Source organism: Lutjanus erythropterus, chromosome 17 (genome assembly GCF_056507025.1).
Source record: "Lutjanus erythropterus isolate fLutEry1 chromosome 17, fLutEry1.hap2, whole genome shotgun sequence".
Classification (NCBI taxonomy): Eukaryota; Metazoa; Chordata; class Actinopteri; order Lutjaniformes; family Lutjanidae; genus Lutjanus; species Lutjanus erythropterus.
Genome location: NC_139333.1, coordinates 27,922,635 through 27,944,078, shown reverse-complemented (window position 1 = coordinate 27,944,078; position 21,444 = coordinate 27,922,635). Strand labels below are relative to the sequence as shown.

Genomic DNA, 21,444 nt, shown 5'->3' with positions numbered 1-21,444 from the left:
AAAAACATACATTTACGCACACACAAAATAATAAATAATGGCATTTAATAATTTTATGTGAATCTCTTGAACCAATTTTATTGTTATATTTAGCAAATTATTTATTGATTGACTTATTTATCAAGTCACATAAGTAAGAAGTTTAATGTTAAGACAACTATGACAAAAACAAAATACACTCTTATGAAGCTAACAAGCTTTTATTTTGAAAGTCCGTACCGGAACTACACTGTAAAACTACCCTGTACTTGACGTTGACGGTGAAAACTGTAGCTCTCGCGCCTCCTCATAATCAGACACCTTGTAGACAAGAAGACGGCGCGCGCACGACTCACGTGCGGAGGTAAGATGCAGCTGAATAATCGGACGAGGCCCACGAGTCTGGAGCTGCCTGTCATCTAACATTTAATTCAAGAAAAGAAGAAGAAGAAGAAGAAGAAAAAGAAGAAGAAGAAGAAGAAGAAGAAGAAGCCATGAAGAAACACCTGAGTCCGACCAAACAGCAGCAGCAGCAGCAGACACCGGCGGACGTCCCGGCGGCTCCGGGCGGCTCCAGCGGAGAGGTGACCGTCCAACAGCTCAACGAGCTCCTGTCCAACGGCAGCGGCTTCTACAGCCTCCCGACACAACACTTCAACGAGGTCTACCCCAGGATATACATCGGCAACGCGTGAGTCATCTATCATGTCCTCAAATTATCTGTTGACACTGACAGGTAGGACACGAGACGCTCCCTCCTCTTCTTCTTCATCATCCACCCACCAGACGCGACAGCGACAGCAGTCAGTGTCGCATGCCGGGCAGCACGCACGCAGGGCGGGCTTGTTATTCCGTAGCCTCCGCTGTCATCATGGAGAAAGCGACCGCCTGTTGTTGTCAACAAATTGTGTTGTCGTCCTCGAAATATCAGCCACACAGGTGGATGTTGTGTAACAGCGGAGCGTGATAACACTGAAACAGTATTTTTAGGGGCGTTATCGATTATTGGTTCTATTTATAAATCCATAATAAACACGGCCGGGTTGAAGGACGCACACAAAGAGCTGTTTTTACTCAATGAACCCCTCCATCATTTAGTATCACTGCTGCTGCCATGAAATCACGTCTTCATCGAGCCGCTCCCATCCCCTTCAGCTGGGCTGCAGGCACACAACAACCGTCACAATTAAAATTTAACAGCTTTATTTTCATTCATAAAATAGATTCTTTTAAAAAACAAATAAACAACAAAAGGAACAACACGTGAATTTTGGAGTCGTGAGTGGGAGGAAGCTCTTGTGAGGTGAACCTAAACTCAAGTCATGTTTAGGAATTTTACACCTTTTTGAGACAAATTTACTGCACAGGCCAAATAGTAACGAGGAGAGCCCGACTGATACTCGATTATTGTGGCCAATATCAATACTGATATTAGTAATAAGATTTTAAAAAAGAAAAAGTTAATTAAAAAAATCATGATACCGACATGCTGGACAAGTTACATTTTTTGCAATGAACCCTCAAATGTAAAATAACACTTACATAGAGTTGACCGACATATCAGCCGACCAATATTGTTGCCCAAATATTGGCTTATCTCAGCTACATCAGCTTTATCGGTCTATATCGTTATCATCATATCGGCCTGTCACAGCTATATTGATCTAAATTGGCGTATGTGTTGTCCCATATGTGCTGACATAATACAGATTATTTTTATTTTTCAGCTTTATAGGCAGCATTTTATATATATATATGATATATATATATATATATATATGTGTGTGTGTGTGTGTATAATAAAAATTTTCAGGTGAAATTTGACTGTTGTATGAATTTTGTAGTCATGAGTGGAAAGGAGCTCTTTTTTTAATTTTACAATTTAATGATAAACCTTGTCCAAAATTACATCAGTGTATAGATACAGTAAACTTAAAGTAACTAACTATATATATATTTTAAAAAAAACACAAATAGAGCAAGTTATATACTGTGCTGTACTGTACTAAATATCAAATCTACCAGAAAAGTTAAAATATGATTTTTGTAGATGATATTAGGAGTAAAAAGTATTCTATACTCTGTATGTTAAATTCTACTTTAACAATATCAGCCAATATATCGATATCGGAATTTTTTACTCCCTAATACCAGTATCGGCATCAACCCCCGAAATACTAGTATCTATTGACAATAAACTTTATTGTCAATCAATCAATCGATCACTGAAACATTAAACTTCGCTGGGAATTTAGTGATTCTGAATAACTATAAAATAACTCAAAACCATACAAACAAATCTATATTTACAGTATATTACAACATCAGTCAAATCGTTCAGCCTTATTACCGGCTGCACAATTTCAAAGACTGAAAACAAAAAGTAGTTCAAATAAACAAGATAAACAAAAGAGTTTTCTTTGTGTATAATCACATTATGGGACAAACAAACAAACAGCTGCTGTGTAATTTAATTCCAGCTCTTTGACCTGCATCAATCAGTGAAAGCACACAAACACATACAGAATATATATTATATATTATATATTCTGTATATGTATATTAGACTTGGCAGAGGTTGAACATAAATCTGTGGTTGTTGGTCGACTGGATGTTATTGGTTTTGTCATGAACATGCCGACTGTTTAGGAATTTACAGCTCGCTGTTCCAGTGAAACCAGTTCCTGGTACTTCCTGCACATGTGTGCACAGATTGTGTTGTATTATTGTGCGCCTGCTGGACAAAGAGATAAACAAATACACAACATTCTTCAGAGATTCCTCACTGTCAGTGTGCCTGCAGTTATCAGAAGCTCATATTCAGAGCAGTTTTATGTTGTTCACAGCGGGGCTTATTTTCACTGTTGATTAATCTGTTGGATACTGTCTCAATTAATTCATTAGTTGTTTTGGCCACATTTGATGAGTTTCCCAGAGTCCAAGATGACATCTTCAAATGTCTTGTTTTGTTCACAGCCTACATAAGTTAGCATGCTAACCAGCTAGCTTTGGCCCTTCCTGTCCTGTAAGACCACTTTGTACCTCAAGAGGCAATTTATCTCTTGGTACCCCAGCGCTGACCCCGCTGTCAGCCCCACTGGGGGTGCTGACTGATGCCCGACCTTCCTCTGGCTCCACTCCTGCTTTACGACTCTCCTGTCCCCACTTGCCACGTCTTCGCAGTCCCTAGAGTCAGAGTCCTGGTCGGAGCTGCTGTATAAATCACCTCAGTACTGTATTCCCTGTTGCCAAGGTGGCCTCTGTTGGTCCCTGCGAGCAACCTAAAGCTCCTGTGCTAGCTGCATGGCTAACTGAGCTAACTAGCAGCGACAGTTAGCGGTTAGTCTGCTGATGTTCTGCACCCTATTTGTTTGGAGATGAATTCAACAGGTGGACAGTTCTTACAGTACAGGGTTCAACATTAACCATGGTCCAATGACCAAAAGTTACTCTCACCAAATATTCCATGTCGGTGTTTTGTTCATAAAATATCAGAAAATGCAGCTTATCACAGCTATAGATGTAGCTGTAATAGCAAGTCCAGTCAAGTCAGATTTTATTTATATAGCACAGTATCACTATCTGTTACCTATTTTTTTCTGATCAAAATCAAGGAAACTGTCGCTTTAGACTGCATGTTATGTAGGCAGTTTGTTTGTGTTTGTAGTTGATGCATTTTACAGTTTACAACGATATGACAGTATGATGAAATACAGTGGGTGGTTTTAGGCAACATTTGGCCAAAGACACCCCAAAATAAAGTAGATGAGCCCTTTATAAGAACAATTATACAGAGCGAATTTAAATTTGTCACCCAGCTTAGTGATCGGAAATCTGAGATATCCTAAATTGCACAAATATCAGAATTTGTCGGAACACCCAGAGAAGGAAGAAACAGTTTTGGGAAATACAATTTTGAAGTATATTTTTCCATGCTGTAATCTAATATAAGCTTTCACAGTGCAGCTCTTAATCTCAGTTTTATGGATTCATGGCGGAGAAGCGATTCAGGGATGCCCCAGAGAACCGTGGTGTCTCTGTGCAGTCCATCATTTGGCTCCAGCCACTGCCAGGAGAGCGGTGGAGGAGGAAGAGGAGGAGGAGGAGGAGGGTGAGCAGGACGGGATACAAGCACATTACTGTACCTCAGTGCTACAACAGAATCAATCTGAATATGCCAATCTGTCAGACCGGCCAAGTCTCCAAACAAAGTGCTGGCACTCTGCACTGAGCTGAAGCTGATCAGACAACACTGTCGGCTTTATGAAGTCTTATGAAGGAATTATGTCTGACCGTGAAAATCAGAGTCTGCTGGGGTAATTAATACAATATTTTACAATTAAATTACATCATAGAGTGTCCAAACAAGTTGAAAGAGCTGTGGGACTTAATGTGATATTACAAATGACTCAGGAGGCAGGGCGAGGTGGTATTGATTATTGATCAAAGTCTGCACCTTGTTCGCTGTTTCCACCACCAGGACTCACTAAGCTTTTCTGCTGATGTATCCTGTTAGTTGCACCTTGTGAAAACTCAAATTGAGTGTAGTTTAATGCAGCACACTGTGAATAGTTCACACACACTCACATTCGATCACATTTCATGTGAAGGAGACAGTTTTGTCCTTGAGAATATTCATTAACGTCTCCTAGCATGGGATCCCAAATGGAATTGGGCTTGTGTCCCATTTTAGGTCCAGATTTATAGTTTAAAAAACTTTTTTTTTTCTTTTCAGGACACAATTAAATGAAGGACTGTTCAAGGACCAATCAGAATATTTTCATAACCCATGATGCTTGCTGACATTTCAGCTGGTGGTGTTGATGTCTGACGTAGTAAGACTTTAAGTCTATGAAGCTATAAGCTTCAAATCTCAAGTATTTGTTGATAATTTAGCAGCAAAATTAAAGAAGGAAAACCATTATTCAGTACAGCCTTGTCAGAAATCACAGTTCTTTCTTTCAATTGTTTCTAAACTGGTGTGTGGAAGCTGGTACTGAGCAGCAGGTGTCACTCTGCAGCAAAATCAAATGACAAATATCGCCCTAAAAATCATCCCCAATAAACGGCGATGGATTAAGCCCATCGTCAAGAGATGATATATTCATCCAGTCGAAGTATACAGTATCATGATTTTCCTCTGCTTGGTCCGATATCGATTCACAAAATCACAAAATCGATCTTTTAATGTTTGGCTTTTCTCTTGTGGATGTGTGGTCTCTGAATTAAAACATCTGAAAATGAAGAATTCACAACATAAAATTGCTTTTTTCATGGGAGGTGGGTGGTTTCGTGGGCGTAGAGGAAACACTGTAATTGTAACTGGTTTGGGATCAATTATTAATGTAAACATTAATAATTTTAATAATGCACCAGGTTAGAGTGTTCCTTGTACAGTTCACAGCATCGGTTTTCTGAGAATCTCTTTCATATCCAAGCAAAATTGGCATCGTAACTGAAATATCCCTAACAGAATCAATGTCAGTATCAAATACAATCAAATCAAACTGGTCTCTTGTGAGTCCAGTCAAACTGATACCCAGCTCTGGTGTAAAACGACTCGACTCCACTGTACTGTTGTAGTCTCTTAGTGTAGGCGGAGCTGATCGTCATAGCAACACTATTCCCAGGGTTGGTAAACAACACACACACACACACGCACAGGAGCTCTTCCTCAGTCTTGAGAAGTTAGTCCTCTAACTTTATCCCCCGGCTCACCTGCACTGTCTTGTCCACCAGTGGAGAGACTGACCCCTGGTGGTGTGTGCTGCACACTACAATACCTCACCTCAATGCATCATCTTTGTATCAGATTAATAGAAACAGGAGCGTCTGTGTTTTTGATGTTATTGAAAAACATACTATAGGGATTTCTTCATTACCTGGTATATTGTAATACCTTTATGAAACTCAAGCCTTGTGGGGAGGACGCCACAGCAGGGCTGATGTATGGGAGACGCTGTATGTATATTGAAACAACCAAGACTAAGCAATAAATGAATAAATAGATGAATAGAAAACAGACATCTGGGAATGGGAAAAGACAGCACCACTCAAATAACAACAGAGTTTTAAAATGGTTATCTGTGGGCTTTGTCAATAGCCTCCGGCACTTTGATGATCAGTCAGTAAAATGTTTCCATCCTCTAAACGCATTATGACTTTATTTTCCAAACTCAAACTCTTACGCAGTTTTCAGATGAGTCGTAGTCAGCAGTATGAAAGCACCGCGTGCAGCTCAGGGACACACTTAAGGTGTGGTTGTTTGCTTTGAGGAACACTTTGGCTCTTTGTGAAGCTGGTCTTAAATAATGGATGTTGTGGGACTGCAGATCCCAGGGTGAGGAGGCTGGGACAGGACAGGTAAAGAGGGGGAGAGCCATCGGCTGTGAACTCGGTTGAACCTCCTGTGCCTCTGCATTGTGTTGTGTTGTGGAAGTACAGTAAAAGTGAACAAGGCTGCCCAGATACGTCAGTACAGTCACTTCTGCTCCTGCACACACAGGTGCACACGCTGCATGTTGCATTAAAGTGCTCACACCGTAACTGTAAGCGTGTACTGTAAGAAATTAATCAATAATTTATGAGCACAAGTTCACGTCTGAATGTGCACAGACACATTCTGAGTATACAGAAGAACAATATGAATGTCCTTGGTAGAGAGTCCTGACATGTGAAGGAGTCTGTGCCCTGCAGCAGCTGACACGCAGCAGATGGCCCACTTCATCCCTCCTCCTATGGCCGTAAAGCAAAATGGTGGCAGGGAGGATTTTTTATTAGTTCTAGCAGCCACTACCTCCAGGGAGCTGTCCAGGGTCACCTAGCCTCGCCTCGCCTGCCTCATATTGACTGTAAGCACACAGCGCTGTCAGGTCAGGGGGAGCGTTTTACATGAAGATTTATGATTCCTGCATCTGAATAAAAGTATAGCAAAAATAGGCCTAATCCACAAGTACAAAGGTATGTTTAAAAACCAAAATGATGATGTGTTTTAGTGCTGTTTGAAATAATCTCTGTCCATATTAACATGCCTGAAAAGGCACAACATGACGATGATAATGATGTAACTGTAATGATCAGGACTGACCTGGACCTGGTTTTATCACTGTTATTCCATTGTACAAAAGAACACTCTGACATTATTTCAGCCACCTAAAATGCTGTTTGTGTGTGGTTGATGTACCAGAATGCAGAAAGAAAAGGCGCAGGCTGCAGTTAATCTGCAGGGTGGGCAGGCTGTGTCATAAAAATTGACATTCTGATTAACAGCGGATGGGTTGTGGGTGGAAAATGGCATCTCCCCACATAGAGGGAGGATGTGTGCGCCTTCATGCACAAGGCACAGCAGCTTAAATTTGGTGTCTTGAGTTTCCTCTGTCCTGTTAAGTTTATAACTACAGTTTCTAGTTTTGCTGCTTGAATAATAACATTATTTGCTGCAATGGCATTATTGTACTCACTGAAACGAAACTGAAAGCTGCTTCTCTAATCATTAAAGTGAATCGTTAAAACACTGATGGAACAATACAACACACAGTAAAAACATCTCATGGAAAGCTTGCACTTCACAACATGATTTAAAAGGTGATATCGTCTACAGGGACCGGTCGAGGTGCAGGTGAGAAAGAGGCTGCCTCTGCCCAGTAAAAGAGATGCTGTGTGCACATTACACACAAACCACAGCAGCGCAATCATTTAATTCTGTATCCTTTGCAGAGGTTCCTCTGCCGTGAAAAGTTTATAACTACAGTTTTAATTTTGCTGCTTAAATCTTAGCGATACTTGCTGCAGTGACATTACTGCATACACCGAAATGAAACTGAAAGTAGCGTCTCTGAGCGATTAAAGATTGCTAAAAAAACATGATAAAGAAATCACCTGGAAATCTTGCACTGCTCGACATTATTTAAAAGGTGATACAGTCTACGGGGGCTGGTAGAGGTTCAGGTCTCTAAACTGGAGAAAATAATACTATGTTTGGGCAGGTAACAGGCCGATTATTTCTGCAGACAGTTCTGCAAACAATTTTTTAGCTTATACCGTAACTTTGACATTATACTGGTCATCACAGTTTTAAAGTATAATTCCATTTTTATGCATATTTTATGAAAGAATAGAAATCATCTCTTGTAGTTTTCAATGCAGTTCATACTGAAAAAGGTAAATTGAAACCAGAAGAATAGGTTGACAAATGCTACAAGCACCTATACTTGAGTTTTTTCTGATCTGAAGTCACGGTTTGTCTTCCTCTATTAGCTGCAGAGCAACAGTGTGGTTCAGTTTTTGTTGTTTTAAAACATAAATTCTGTACAGCTAATTAGTGACACTAACTGTTCCATAAAACTTTAATAAAACATACACAAAAGAGGCGTTTTATCTAGAATCAATGCCCAGTGCCTTTGGCCAGGTTGGATCGTAACAGTGGACACAGGCATCGAGCCAGGCAGGCCGCAGCAGCCAAAACCCTCCTGTATCCCTTTGTTACGGTTTGTTCGTTTGTTCTGCATACAGCTAATATGCAGTGTTGTGGTTCTTACAAACAAAGTAGAGTAGAGCTGCAGATTTACTGTTTGTTGGAGGTTGAGTAGATGAAGATGGAGGTGAAGCTGCTGGAGCAGAGCTGCTGAGAATAAAGAGATGAAGATGAAGCTCTTCACTTATTTCTTTCTGTCTTAAGTCCTTGAAAAAAAAATCATGAGATTTGCATGTGATTTTCATTGTTTGTAATCTTTCACTTTGACTTTGACACCTCTGATGATTGTTGAAAGTCTCATTTCAAACCCATGGGCATTAATCTGCAGCCATAACAGCCTTATAGGATAAAGGAACTTGGCTGCAGGGATTTGCTCCCATCCAGCTACAAGAGCATTAGTGAGGTCCAACACTGATATTAGGTGATAAGGTCTGGCTCGCAGTTGGCATTCATCCCAAATGTGTTGGATGGGTTTGAGGTCAGAGCTCTCTGCAGGCCAGTCGAGTCCCTCCACATCAAACTGGGAAAAAAACATTTATGCACCTGGCATTGTCAGTTTGAAACAGGAACGGACCAAACACAAACTGATCGAAGCACACAGTAATCTAAAATATAATTGCATGCTTTGGCCTGTATTATATTTGTGAAAAACAGCCTCAGATTGAATGTACACAGCGTATTAGTGATAGATCTATCAGTTGGTTGGCTGATTAATTGGGTTGATTATCTGGCATTTTAAGATTGGTTGTTAGCGCTCCCTCCTGTGAGTTTTCAGAAATGTTGTGAAAAAGTTAGTTAGGACCCTCGTTCTGTACCTCACAGGTTCCCAACATTTTTTCCTTAGAACCCCCCCTTACTTGTATTTAAGAAAAGATTAGCCCCTCCAGCCGGCACACATCCACACACACCAAAAGAACAATGATTTACTCCAAAGCATCAGTTATGATTGTAGCTTTGGTAAATGTGTCTTTTCTGGTATAAACTTACATTTTTTTTACATACATCTTTGCCCAAAGAATAAAAATTATGATTATGATTCATTATCACAGAGGTGTGGCATACTTGGTAGCTTACTACAGTATTACTGAGGACAAAAACATCCTTTTAATTAATGCTGTATGCAGACTTTTGTATAAATTGTGATTTTAGTTAACGTGCAAATCAGACAAAGCCCTGTGATGTTTGCGGCGCCTCTTAGGAGGGCCCGGACCCCAGGTTGGGAACCAATGCTATCACTCTCCGTCTTTTCAAAACATCAACTTCACTTCAAGGTAGATGTATGAACAAATGTATTTAACTGGAATCAACCTCCTAATCAAATGAAATGCCCCCCCCCCCAAAAAAAGAAAAAAAATCTGCATGAGCAGACTTGGATACTATTGATGAAATGATTGATAACAGACAAGTTTTAATGTCATTTATCAAAGAAAACTGCCAAACATTCTGTAGTTTGAGCTTCTCAAATGTGAGGATTTGCAGTTTCAATTGGGTTTTAAACTTGTCTGTCAAACACATGAACCACCTGCGCAGAGGTTATTTTGCCTGACTGGATCTCTTCTGAGGACTGTGGACAAGTTTGTGCTTGATTTACATCTCAATCACTCTTAGTTTTCTTACAGATGTTCAGGCAGGACAACAAACACCTCTTTCACTTTCATAGGCCTTTTTAATGAGGATCATTTCAACATGTCACAGAGGGAGAAGAACAGATGTACACCGTAAGATTAATTAGCTCAGCTTCACCCTGACCAGAGCATTAATCAAGCAGAATAAGTGAAAACGCCTGTGTGGGCCTTTAAGATTTAGCTCTGATAAGTCACAATGCACATTTTTTGCACATTTTCAAGATCAAATTATTAATAAAAGCAGTTATTAATAAATTAGTTGTTACTTGCAGACTTTAAGTTGGAGAAGAAAAGACACATTTGAGTGTCGTTTTGAAGCAACAACGTGCAGAACTGTTTTCACACCTCCCAGCAGATTTACAGCACTTGGCTGTTCATCAAGAGATGCAGTGATATTGCCATCTCAGTGTTCCCTAAAACACATGCAGAGTTGTCCTGAAAGATGCAACCTACATTGTCAAAATATCATTTTAAAATAAATAGTGCTGACACGCTGCTCTGCTGTATCTGTCAGGTGTTATTATTAGTGCTGTGATTTGTCTCAGATGTCTTGTTCTGCTGCTGTTTACTCATCATTTTGTGTCGAGAGAGAGAGCAAAAAGTTTTATTTCACCATCAACAAAGGCACTCTATAGGTTTTTACTGGAGTGCAAACTTTGTCACAGACATCAGCAACTTGCTAAAGTGATTAAATTAATGTTTTTCTCCACTTTTCTTCTGTCTTCCCAGGTTCGTGGCCCAGAATGCAATGCGTCTGCAGAAACTTGGAGTGACGCACGTCCTCAACGTGGCGGAGGGCACCTCCTTCATGCACGTCAACACCAGTGTGGATTTCTACGCCGGCACGGGCATCACGTACCACGGCATCCAGGCCAATGACACGGAGCAGTTCGACCTCAGTGCCTTCTTCGAGGAGGGGGCTGATTTTATCGACAAGGCCCTCGCACACAATAACGGCAAAGGTGAGTTCATTTTGAGCTGCGACGTGTGACATCTGGAGATTTTTAACTGCTTCTGATGGAAAGCTCAGCTCCAGTGACATTAGCCGAGTTTCCAATCCAAGTGTATCGCAAATTTTAACCAAATTTTGAGTAAATCGGCAAAAGAAAATTCAGTCACCCTCATGCTGATTGAAGGTCAGGTTTATGTTTTTTTAGTCACTGCTGGAGTTTCACAGGAAAACAGCATTACAGAATCTCACAAACAATTTAAGTTGATGCAAGTTTTCACATGGGGAAAAAACAACTTCTTAAATGTAAATATTTTCTGGCAAACTGCATGTCTTTGGATTGTGAGTAAAACAAGACATTTGAGGACGTCATCTTAAACCTTGGGAAACTCTGATTGACATTTTTCAGAATTTCTGACATTATAAAACAAACAACTATTAATCGATTACTCAAGAAAATAATCAAACGATTAATCGGCTATGAAAATAATTTTTGCAGCCCTACTAAATTGTCTGGGAGATTCTGCAACTCTGTTTTCCCGTCAAAGTCCAGCAGTGTTTTGTGGATTAAAAAACTAAACCTGATCTTTAGTCGGTGTTAGGGTGAGTAGATAATGACCAAATTTTCATTTTTGGGTGAACTATCCCTTTAAACTGCAGAAGAAGCATAAAGGAAATGTTCTGATAAAGCTGCATCAGTCTTTCAGTGTGACTGGTGAAGTCCACTCTTGTAGTTAGTAATAATCACCAACTATTTCGATAATGGATTAATCATTTGGAGTTTTTCAATAAAAAAATGTCCAAATTCTCTCATTTAACCGTGTTAATTATTAATATTTTCTGGTTTCTTCCTCTTTCTTGAGGACTTCACCTTGTGATTTGGGGAAATATCTACATTTTTCACTATTTCCTGACATTTTATCGACCAAACAACTAACTGATTAATCAAGAAAATGATCGACATATTAACTGATAATGAAAATAAACATTTGTTGCAGCCCTGTTGTAAATGCTACTCAGAAATATCAGTATCAGTGCATCCAAAATGGCAAAAAATTACAGGCTATCAGAAATTGATGGTAAATTTAATATCACTTGTTAACAGTACATTCAAATGCACCTGAAACCCGGAGAGAATTAAGAGTTCACGTCTTGGCAAAACCGCTGAAAGGTAAAAGAGATCAAAGACGAACACAGCGTCTTCCTCACTTCAGTAACTCCCACTTGAAAGCAATTTGTCTCCTCGAGTCGAGACATGAAAACAAGCTCCTCGCGTTGCTTGTCTCACAAAGGCTACAAGATTTAAGACGTCTCTTAATGATTCAGTCTCAACACGCTTCGCTGCTGCGGATCTTAGAGCGAAGACGGGAGATAATCATCATGACGGCCCCGAGCATCTCCGGCTAAATCTGACACACTCCTGAGCCCTGCTCCATATTCCATTATCAGATCAGATCAGGTCCCTGGACGTCAGCATTGTCAAAATGTTCCATCCATAACACACCTGTGGAACCAGAGATCCAAATCACCGCATGTGTTAAACAGGTGGAAGGACAGTTTTGGACTGGGTGACAGAATAGGTCATGCTTTATTTGAAGGGGTGTTCATAAGACTGACATTTAACTGTCATAACCATGTTATGACACCTGTCATGAACATGATGGAGTCTTTATGAATGTTTATGACTGTTGTCAGTGCCATTCGGTCAATTATGCCATTCTCAATTCAAAGTTAACATTGTTTGAGATGCCTTTGTTACGACAACTTGACATAACCAAGACATAAAATGTCTCCGTTATGACAACTTGACATTAATCGAGTCAACATAACCTGTCAGTTCTTTGTCATGACAACATGACATTATCAAACTTAAAGAAAGAGTTAGCTTAGTGTTTTAACATGACATTAAACTGTCATATGTGGTTTGTTTTGACACTGGCTGTCATGAGACCATTATGAGTGTGTCATAAATCATTTCGTTGACCTCTAGTGAAGTGGTACCATTTGGACTTGTCATAAAGATGTCATTAAATGTTATAAGACCAGTCTGACAAACTAAGCTAAATCACCTTGGTTTTTTATCCTGCTGTCAAACTGGCCTTATAACATTTTATGGCATTACTTGAGGTCGAGGAAAACATTCATGACACTCCTATAATGCTCTCATGACGGCCAGTGTCAAAACCAAAAGCATAAATCTAAACAGTTTGTCAAGTTGTCATAAAAAAGTTGTCTCAAATGACATAATTGACCACCTAATGACAACAGTCATAAAAGTCATAGTGACTCCTTCATGTTCATAATAGGTGTCATGACATGGTTATGGCAGGTTAATGACAGTCTTATGCACACCCCTTCAAATAAAGTGTTACCACTGAATAAAACAATTTGTTCTCTGAAATGTGACGTGACAAACACCATAATTCAGATATCACCCAGGAACCCATCTTAAAGGGTTAGTTAGTGAGTTTACTATATTTAGAATATTTTCAGAATATTTTCACTGCTTTACTTTGCTATCAGACGAGTAAGAAACTGCCATTATAGAAGCCAAATATTGCTCTCTCCAAATCATTGGAGTTATTGTGTGTCTTCTGTGTCTTAAAAGTTTAGTTTTGATTCACCAAAGTCACACAATAACACAAAGCTACTAACAGATCGAGGCAGCGGTAGATCAGAAACTCCCATGTTCTGAGAGGTAAAATTACTGATTTTGCCAACGGAGTTTGGTTAGTTTATATAATGGCAGTTTCCTATTGGAAAAGGCTATCTGATGGGAAGCTAAAGTGGTGAAAATATTCTAAATATAGCGTACACTTGCACAGATATTGAATTTTTTGAGGTGTCTAAAATGTGTTTTGCTGCAGCATACATGGACTATGGATGAGTGCCTCATACACCTTAAATAGTCTAAACTATCCCTTTAAGTCTTAAATTAGCCATTTGATATACGTTCTAGGTCAGCTGTACCGTTTGTAACGTGTTAGAAAGCTGAACATTGAAGAAACAATAAATCCCAGGAGGCCTCGGTCCTCCCCCAGCAAGAAAAAAAAAAAATCTCTCCTCAGCTCTCCCAAAGCTGCAACTAAATTTAGTTAATTTGTCTCCTCACATGAGGGATGTGTTTAATTAGTGTGTTGAACCCTGTATTTTATGGCATGGATTTATTGTCAGCTTTGACACAGAAAAGCATCTTAATTCCCAGGCAGTTTGGCAAAGGTGCACCAACGCCGCGGTAAATCAGGAGTGAAGAGCTGCTCTAACAGGGACAGAGGAGAGGAGAGGAGAGGAGAGGAGAGGAGAGGAGAGGAGAAATAGGAGAAAGTGTCTCACCTCTGCTTGATTGTTATCGCTGTAGTTTGACATTGTGCTCTGTGCGATGTTTTGTGACCCCGAGCTGTAAGCCCTGCAAAGGTCAGAGGTCCGGGATTTTAATGATGAACTGCATCGATGCACTGTTCCTATGAGGGACATCAGGTTACTGTTTGTCCCGTAAGTGGACATTTTTACGAGCTCACACTTTCATCTGAGTATTACAAGTAGAAACTATCAACAAAATGACCAGCAGTCTGCACTAATCAATATTTTTAACATTAACCGTGGATCAATGTGTGTATGGTGAAAGGTTTCGGTTTTGAGCCCTCGGAGATTTATCACCTTACTCTGCAGTTTTCCTCAGCTCTCCAGAGGAGGGACGCTGGCCTGGGAATTCTGGGAAATGACTAGTTTTTAAGGTATAATTTCAGCTACAGTACAGTGAAATGTGTTAGTCATGTTTCAAGTAACATGCAGCTAAATGCAACAAGGAGAAATATGCATAAAGCTGACTGCTTTTATTTGGTGGTGTTAAAGTTTTTACATAGAGCTGTCGCCATCGTTTACTCAGCTGTAAATGCTAAATATATAAATTCCACACGCTGCTTCTGTGTCAGCTTTTCTTGCTAATGTTCTCCTTTGTTTTTATTTATCAGCTCAGTTTACTGACAGATCAATAAGACATACGATACTTGATGGATTTTAATGGTGGCGTTCTCTGCTGGACCACGGGCCAAACTACAGTAGACCGTAAATGTTGAATTTGATCAGGTCACCACAGGTTGAATATTGAATTTTTCTCCATGTTTGTACAAAAATTCAAATGACAGCCCTGCTATCCGGTGAGTGACGGAGCGAGCCAGAGATCCTGCGTGTCTAACAAGAGGATACAGAGGAATCGGCATTGATCTGTGGCACGCAGGGTGATTAGGTATTGAAGAGGTCGTTTCATTGGCAGCTTCTGGGTGGAGTAAAGAGGAGGAGAGGATGGAGGCAGATTATACAACAGAGGAGAGGAGGAGGGGAGATGTTAGGGATAATACTGGGAGAGGGACACAGAGAGGTGTTGGGTTTCAAATAAAGTGCAGAATCTGCAGATCTGACCTGAGCCCGGCACATCAGCTGCTCTGTGAACGCTGCCAACTGAGATTCCTCACGGGGTGTTTTGGCTTGTCAGTAATGAAAGCGTAAGTTAGATAAAGACGCATCCCAGGAAGCAAATACAGGTACACAGGCGTGAAAAATACCAACGCAGCTCAGAGAACATTCATGTGTTCTGCGCGCAAACCACACACATTGTTTGCAGGATGTTGCTTCTCTGTGGGACGCGGCTGCAGTGAAGATGATTGACTTTGCCGAGTCTGCAGCAGAGGTCAGGTCTTGCATTTGCATCTAGCTGGCAAGGAAGATGCTTCGCTCTGCAAGTTTGGTCGCGGCATACGTTCCCAAACCACTCTTACTCCTCTTTGTTTTCTTTGTTCATTTGTTTCTTCTTTCTGACCTCATTTTTCTTCCTCTGCACCGCTTTTTTTTTTTTTGTTCCTCAGCCACAGTCATATAGCGGAAATCCTGTATGGCTTTACCCTAAACTTTTTTGCGTGGTACTTTGAAGACGCCATGTAATAAATGTCTCTTATCTCTCTTATCTGCTTTCTTTTCCTGTGCTGTTAAAATATTGACTCATTTTGAATTAGGGAGTGTATACATGCATTTTTCCATATAGAACGATGCTAAACTGTTAGCTTGAATGTCGTAGAGGCTTGCAGCGCAGTATTAGGGATCAGAAGTGTGTGCTGAAGTTGTGAATGGATGCCAAAAGTCATGCAGCTCTGTATCTCTACGCTGTATATTAAGAAAAATATAAGGAGTCACAGGCCAAATAATAGAATATGTGTAGTTTTCCAGTTGACCTGCAAGAAAATCAGCATTTCCAGACTAGAAAGACTGGAGTTTTGTATCAAAATAACTACGCAACACTACTAAAGTCTGACATTAGCTCAGAATCAGAAACGGTTTTAAGGCCAAGTAGGTTTTCCCTTTTGTGCAGTTTTATGCAGGAGTGCAAAAGGTTTAACAAGGAATGTGCAAATTCACAGTCTAGGAGCATAAACTACAAGTAGTTTATTGGTGTGGCCACATATTACAAAAAGAATTTCAGTATTTGTTGCTCTTAAAAATTAATCCAGCGAGGAATAATGTACAGTGAGCAGGTCATTATTGTTAAGACCTTAGAATGCTTTAATTGACCAATCAGACTGTAGTATTTAACAAAGTCGTGGTGGAAATGCTTTTAAACTCAAACAGCACAATAGAAATAATTTTAAAAACTATATTTTTAGGGCTTTTATTGATGGGACAAGACAGGGGGACAGAATGGGGGTAAGACACACAGTGAAGAGGACTCACAGCCTCCATACCCACTTAAATCTTTATTCCATTATTTATTTTTCAAAAACCACCGTTCAGATTCTGTCTCATTTCCTGTAGTCTTGTACTTACATTGAATATAGATGCAGTAGAACCGTTCCAGCCTGATGGTACGACTCAGTATTTCTCTGGGGTGTGTGTGTGTGTGTGTGTGTGTGTGTGTTTTATGATTGTGTGAAGCCAGCGTCACACCACACACAGCTCTCCTCTTATTGTTCTCTTCCCGTCTTTGCGTCCTCCAGGGAAGGTGTACGTTCACTGCAGAGAAGGCTACAGCCGCTCCCCCACCATGGTCGTCGCTTACCTCATGCTGCGCCACAAAATGGACGCCCGGATGGCGGTGGCCACCGTGAGGCACAAGAGAGAGATCGGCCCCAACGACGGCTTCCTTCGCCAACTGTGCCAACTGAACGAGAAGCTGGCGAAGGAGGGCAGGCTGAACGGGGAGGCGGGCAAACTAAAGACCAAATAAAAAAAAAAAAATGGCCCCCCCGTCTCCTCCCATCATGCCTTTCACAGGCTGCTCAGCTGCTCTCGGAGACTGACCCCACCCTGACCAAACCAGCACCCATCTGACACACCCGGGGTATTCTCAAACACACACACACACACACACACACACACACACACACGCTGTTTTTCTTTCTGGTTCACGTCTGTTGCTGCTGCTCCTCTGTCTGCTCTGCACTCTGAGAAATATAGGCTCTAACTAGAACCATAAAGGGTTCCTCTCCACAGGAGAACCCTATATGCTTCCTGGTAGACCCTTTTATAAAGGTTCCACTCTGCACCCCTCCCAGAGAGTTCTACCTAGAACTCAACATAAATGGTGTTAAAGGTTTCAACAAGAACCCCCTGTGAGAGGCTCTAGAGAGAACCTTTCTATCATGTAATGGTTCCTCCAAGAACCCTTTCTGGGGGTTCTATCCTTAACGTTTTTACCCTCTAAGGGTGCTAACAAGAACCTACTCTGGGCTCCACCAATAACCTTTTTAATTATCTAGAACACACTCGGGGGGTTCTATAGAGAAACTTTTTATATTCTAAGGGGTTCATCTAGAACTCAACCAGGAGGTTCCTCTGAGAACCCTTTTATATTCCTAAGCTCTTATCTATAACCCCAGGGGTTCTATTGAGAACTCAACATAAATGTTTATACTTAGAACTATCTGTGAAAGGTTTCACCCAGAACCCACAATGAAAAGTTCTACAGAGAACCTGTCTGTGGTGGAGTGATTCCATACAGAACCCTCTCTAGGAGTTCTATCCAGCGCCTTTCCACCCTCTAAGGGTGCTAACAAGAACCCACCCAGGGGTTCCACCAAAAACCCTTTTATATTCCAAAAGTTTTATCTAGAACCCACCCAGGTGGTTCTACTGAGAATCACTTTATATTCTAGGGGTTTTATGTAGAACTCTCCCAGGTAGTTCTACTGAGAACCCTTTTGTTCCTAAGGTTTTATCTTAAATCCAACAAAGAGGCTCTATTGAGAACCCTTTTATGTTCCAAAGGTTTTACCTAGAATCCCCCCCAGGAAGTTCTACCTAGAACCTTTTTATATTTCAGGGGTTTTATCTGGAACCCACCCAGGCGATTCTACAGAGAACCCTTTTATATTTGAGGGATTTTATCTAGAACCTACACAGGGGGTACTACTGAGAACCCTTTTATATTATGATACAAAGGAACCTTGACAAAAGAGTTCTTCAAGGGTCTCAACAATCTTTGAAGAACTCTTTTGGGGTTTCTTTGGAGGAAAATGGTTCTCAATGGAACCCTTAGTTCTTACAAAGAACCCTTGATTAAACTCTTTCTTTGAGAAAAGGTTCTTCACAAGCAAACGGTTATGAGTAGAACCCTTTTGGAACCCTTATTTCTTGGAGTGTACAGAGTGTGATCTCAAACAGTCCTCTCATCCTCCTTTTTTATCTCCACACCACACACACACACACATACACACACACACGTGTGCAGACGTCTCGCTGCTAGAACCCGACGGCTCTTGACGTTCTAGTGTTTTTTCGAGCTGAGCTACTTAAATCATTCCTTCAGTCCCCACAAGTTGAGACGGTGGAAACGTCGCCCTGATGTTTAAAGATTTCCTTAAATAGTTGAACAAGATTATAGCACAATCATTCCATAGTTCTCCACTGCCGGGAACGTCAGTGATGTCTCCGCCAGCAGGAGGCGACGGCCACACGCGAAAAAGACGAAACACAGGAAGTGAGATGTGAATCCCAAACATTCCATGAAAACAGAAGAAGCAGCCCCTCAGAGTTTTGTTTTTTGCCCACCTGACCCTGAAAAATCGACCTGTATTTAATGCACAAACACAGATTTATTCTCACTCCTCTGAATGCAAGCTGTAGCTCTACGTAGCATCTCAGTCGGCATCCTTCACTCCCCCCGGCCTCTAGTTTGACAGCGGTGGCGCTAAATTTGCCCGAATCATCCCTGAAGCCAACGACGGCGAAGGTCATGCAAATTAAAAATAACGAGCTGCGTGGGTGGATCGTGCAGCAGCTGATATGACGAAGGTTCATCAGAGATAAATATGACGTCGGTTCAGTTTGTCATTGAGCTCTAACAGCCTGCACACAAGATGAGTCACATTTAAATAAGATGGTACAAAATCTGGACTAATAATCTCTTCAAAGCACCTAATTTAAAGTGTTTCATTTCTAAAGTGGTTTATTTACAGGTTCAGTTTCCTCCTGTGTTAGAAAATGACATTTATTTGAAGTTTTCTTTTAAAGCAGCAGAACAGGACTGTGTGTTGTTTTATTCACCATCAGTCAGCTGACTTTAATTATCTGGATAACATCCATCCAGATTTACTTTTGGCCCAAATTATTTAATCTAAACACAATCTGCTGGTTCAGTTTGTGTGTTAGAGGCTTTTATTCTTGGTGGGAATCACTTCTAATAAGAAATATAACATTATTCTATAACAAAACTGGTAATTCTGCATGGTTTGTAAATTTAATCCCTGTAAGAATGTAGAAAGTATCTGGTCGGGTGAGCAGACTTGTTGACAGAACTGATACAAATCTATTTTAATCAGTCCAGCTGTCAGCACGTTGCAATTAGTTGCTGTTTAATTTTCCAACTTAGAGGACATCCACACTAAAAAAAATGCTGTTTACAAGAGAAAACAGTGTGCATCCACAGCCAGAACGTAAAAAAACAGCAGAATAAAAACACAAAATGGCTCCATGCTGCTCGTCTGGTGTAATCCAAGTCTTCCACCATGTTTTTAGTCTGAATCTTCACTGTAGATCTTTAGCTTGGAGCTTTTAGTTGGTTTTCATGCTTTTATGCTAGATAATGGCTGAATTTTCAATTTTGGGTGAACTATCCCTTTAAGTATCTTCTTTTTCTTTTTTTTTTTGTCAGACCAAAGATATTCGGTTCAATATGATAATAAACAGAGAAAAGCAGAAATCTTCATATCTGAGAGGCTGAAAACTGCATTTTCTGCAAGTTTGCACGAAAAATCACTTTTAACAATTAATCGATTATCGAAATAGTATAGTTCTTTGTAGCACTTGCACCACTTGTTGAGCCCTGCAATGGAAGTAAAAATATTCATTTGTTGTCGTAGACAGTTATTATAAGTGTTGACAACACGGCCACATTAACACGCTGACATTAGGGTGTTAAAAGCTGATTTGTCCACTTTACCACGTTTCAAACTAGAGGCCTTTTAGTTTAGAACTGTCAGATGCATCTAGAGGGAAAGATGCCACCCACCTCCAACAGAAAGTTCCAGTCACCACGCCAGAGAGTCGTCCACTGCCAATTCCCTGACACAGCCGTTTCGGCCAGTATCCAGTTCCACTGTTTCATCAACACAGTTTGTCAGAGGTCCATACACAACATGTCTCACTCGTCTCACTCCTCAGTGTGTGTGTCATACAGCGATTTATCACGCACACACCGGGTCAAATCACAAAGCCTTTCTTCTTTTTTCTTTTTTTTGGTTGTAGCATTGCAATATATGTCAATACCCCATCAGATATATAGAATGTAACCACATCTAAATATTCAGGCTGTAGTTGACGCATATAGACATCAGTAGTTCAACGAGACATTCTGACAGACACTGTATTTATTACTGGGCATAATACTGTAAACTTTAGACCCTAGTGCCAGCAGGGACGATAGTGATGGAGTGTTTTTAAAACCTGCACCAGGTCACTCCTTGAGAGAGACGTTTCTGAGACGCGGAAGAGCGTGAGAACGAGGCGGGAGGTCAGACGCTGGACGACCACCAGCATCACATCAGATTAGCATGAATCCTTTACGGAAGGGGGGGGCGGTAGGGGGGTAGGGAGGACGTCGTCTCACCAGAGAGGAACAATGAAACTAGGTTGTCTCACCTCATTAATGGCACTATTTATTCCTCCTTTGATATATCTGTATACATATGAATATATACATGTATACTGTATATACATATTTAAGTGTTGACATATATGAATGTATGAGCAATGTGTCTATAACGTGTAGGTATCGTCAGTAAGTCCTTATATATCATGTTATATTTGTATATGCTCCTCCATTCTTTCTGTTGATTACATGTACATTTATATTCAGATATAACGTACATGTAACACGTTAACGTGTGTGATTGTGATATTTCTTATCACAATTGTGCAGAAGTTGCTCCTGA

At 40.6% G+C, this 21,444-nt stretch overlaps 1 protein-coding gene across 1 annotated transcript; it reads left to right on the top strand.

Moving 5' to 3' along the window:
• The first annotated feature begins 263 nt into the window (after positions 1–263).
• Positions 264–19,876, top strand: dusp3a (dual specificity phosphatase 3a). Its single transcript, XM_084740332.1, has 3 exons — positions 264–670; positions 10,807–11,039; positions 17,011–19,876. Exons 1-3 carry the CDS (start codon positions 474–476, stop codon positions 17,238–17,240), a joined length of 660 nt encoding a protein of 219 aa, XP_084596458.1. The 5' UTR covers positions 264–473; the 3' UTR covers positions 17,241–19,876.
• The last annotated feature ends 1,568 nt before the right edge of the window (positions 19,877–21,444 follow it).

Bases quoted from the DNA above. Each gene is read 5' to 3' on its own strand.
- dusp3a (XM_084740332.1), top strand. From the start codon at position 474: ATGAAGAAACACCTGAGTCCGACCAAACAGCAGCAGCAGCAGCAGACA. The intron at 671-10,806 runs GTGAGTCATCTA...CTGTCTTCCCAG, and splicing joins AGGATATACATCGGCAACGC to GTTCGTGGCCCAGAATGCAA. The intron at 11,040-17,010 runs GTGAGTTCATTT...TGCGTCCTCCAG, and splicing joins CGCACACAATAACGGCAAAG to GGAAGGTGTACGTTCACTGC.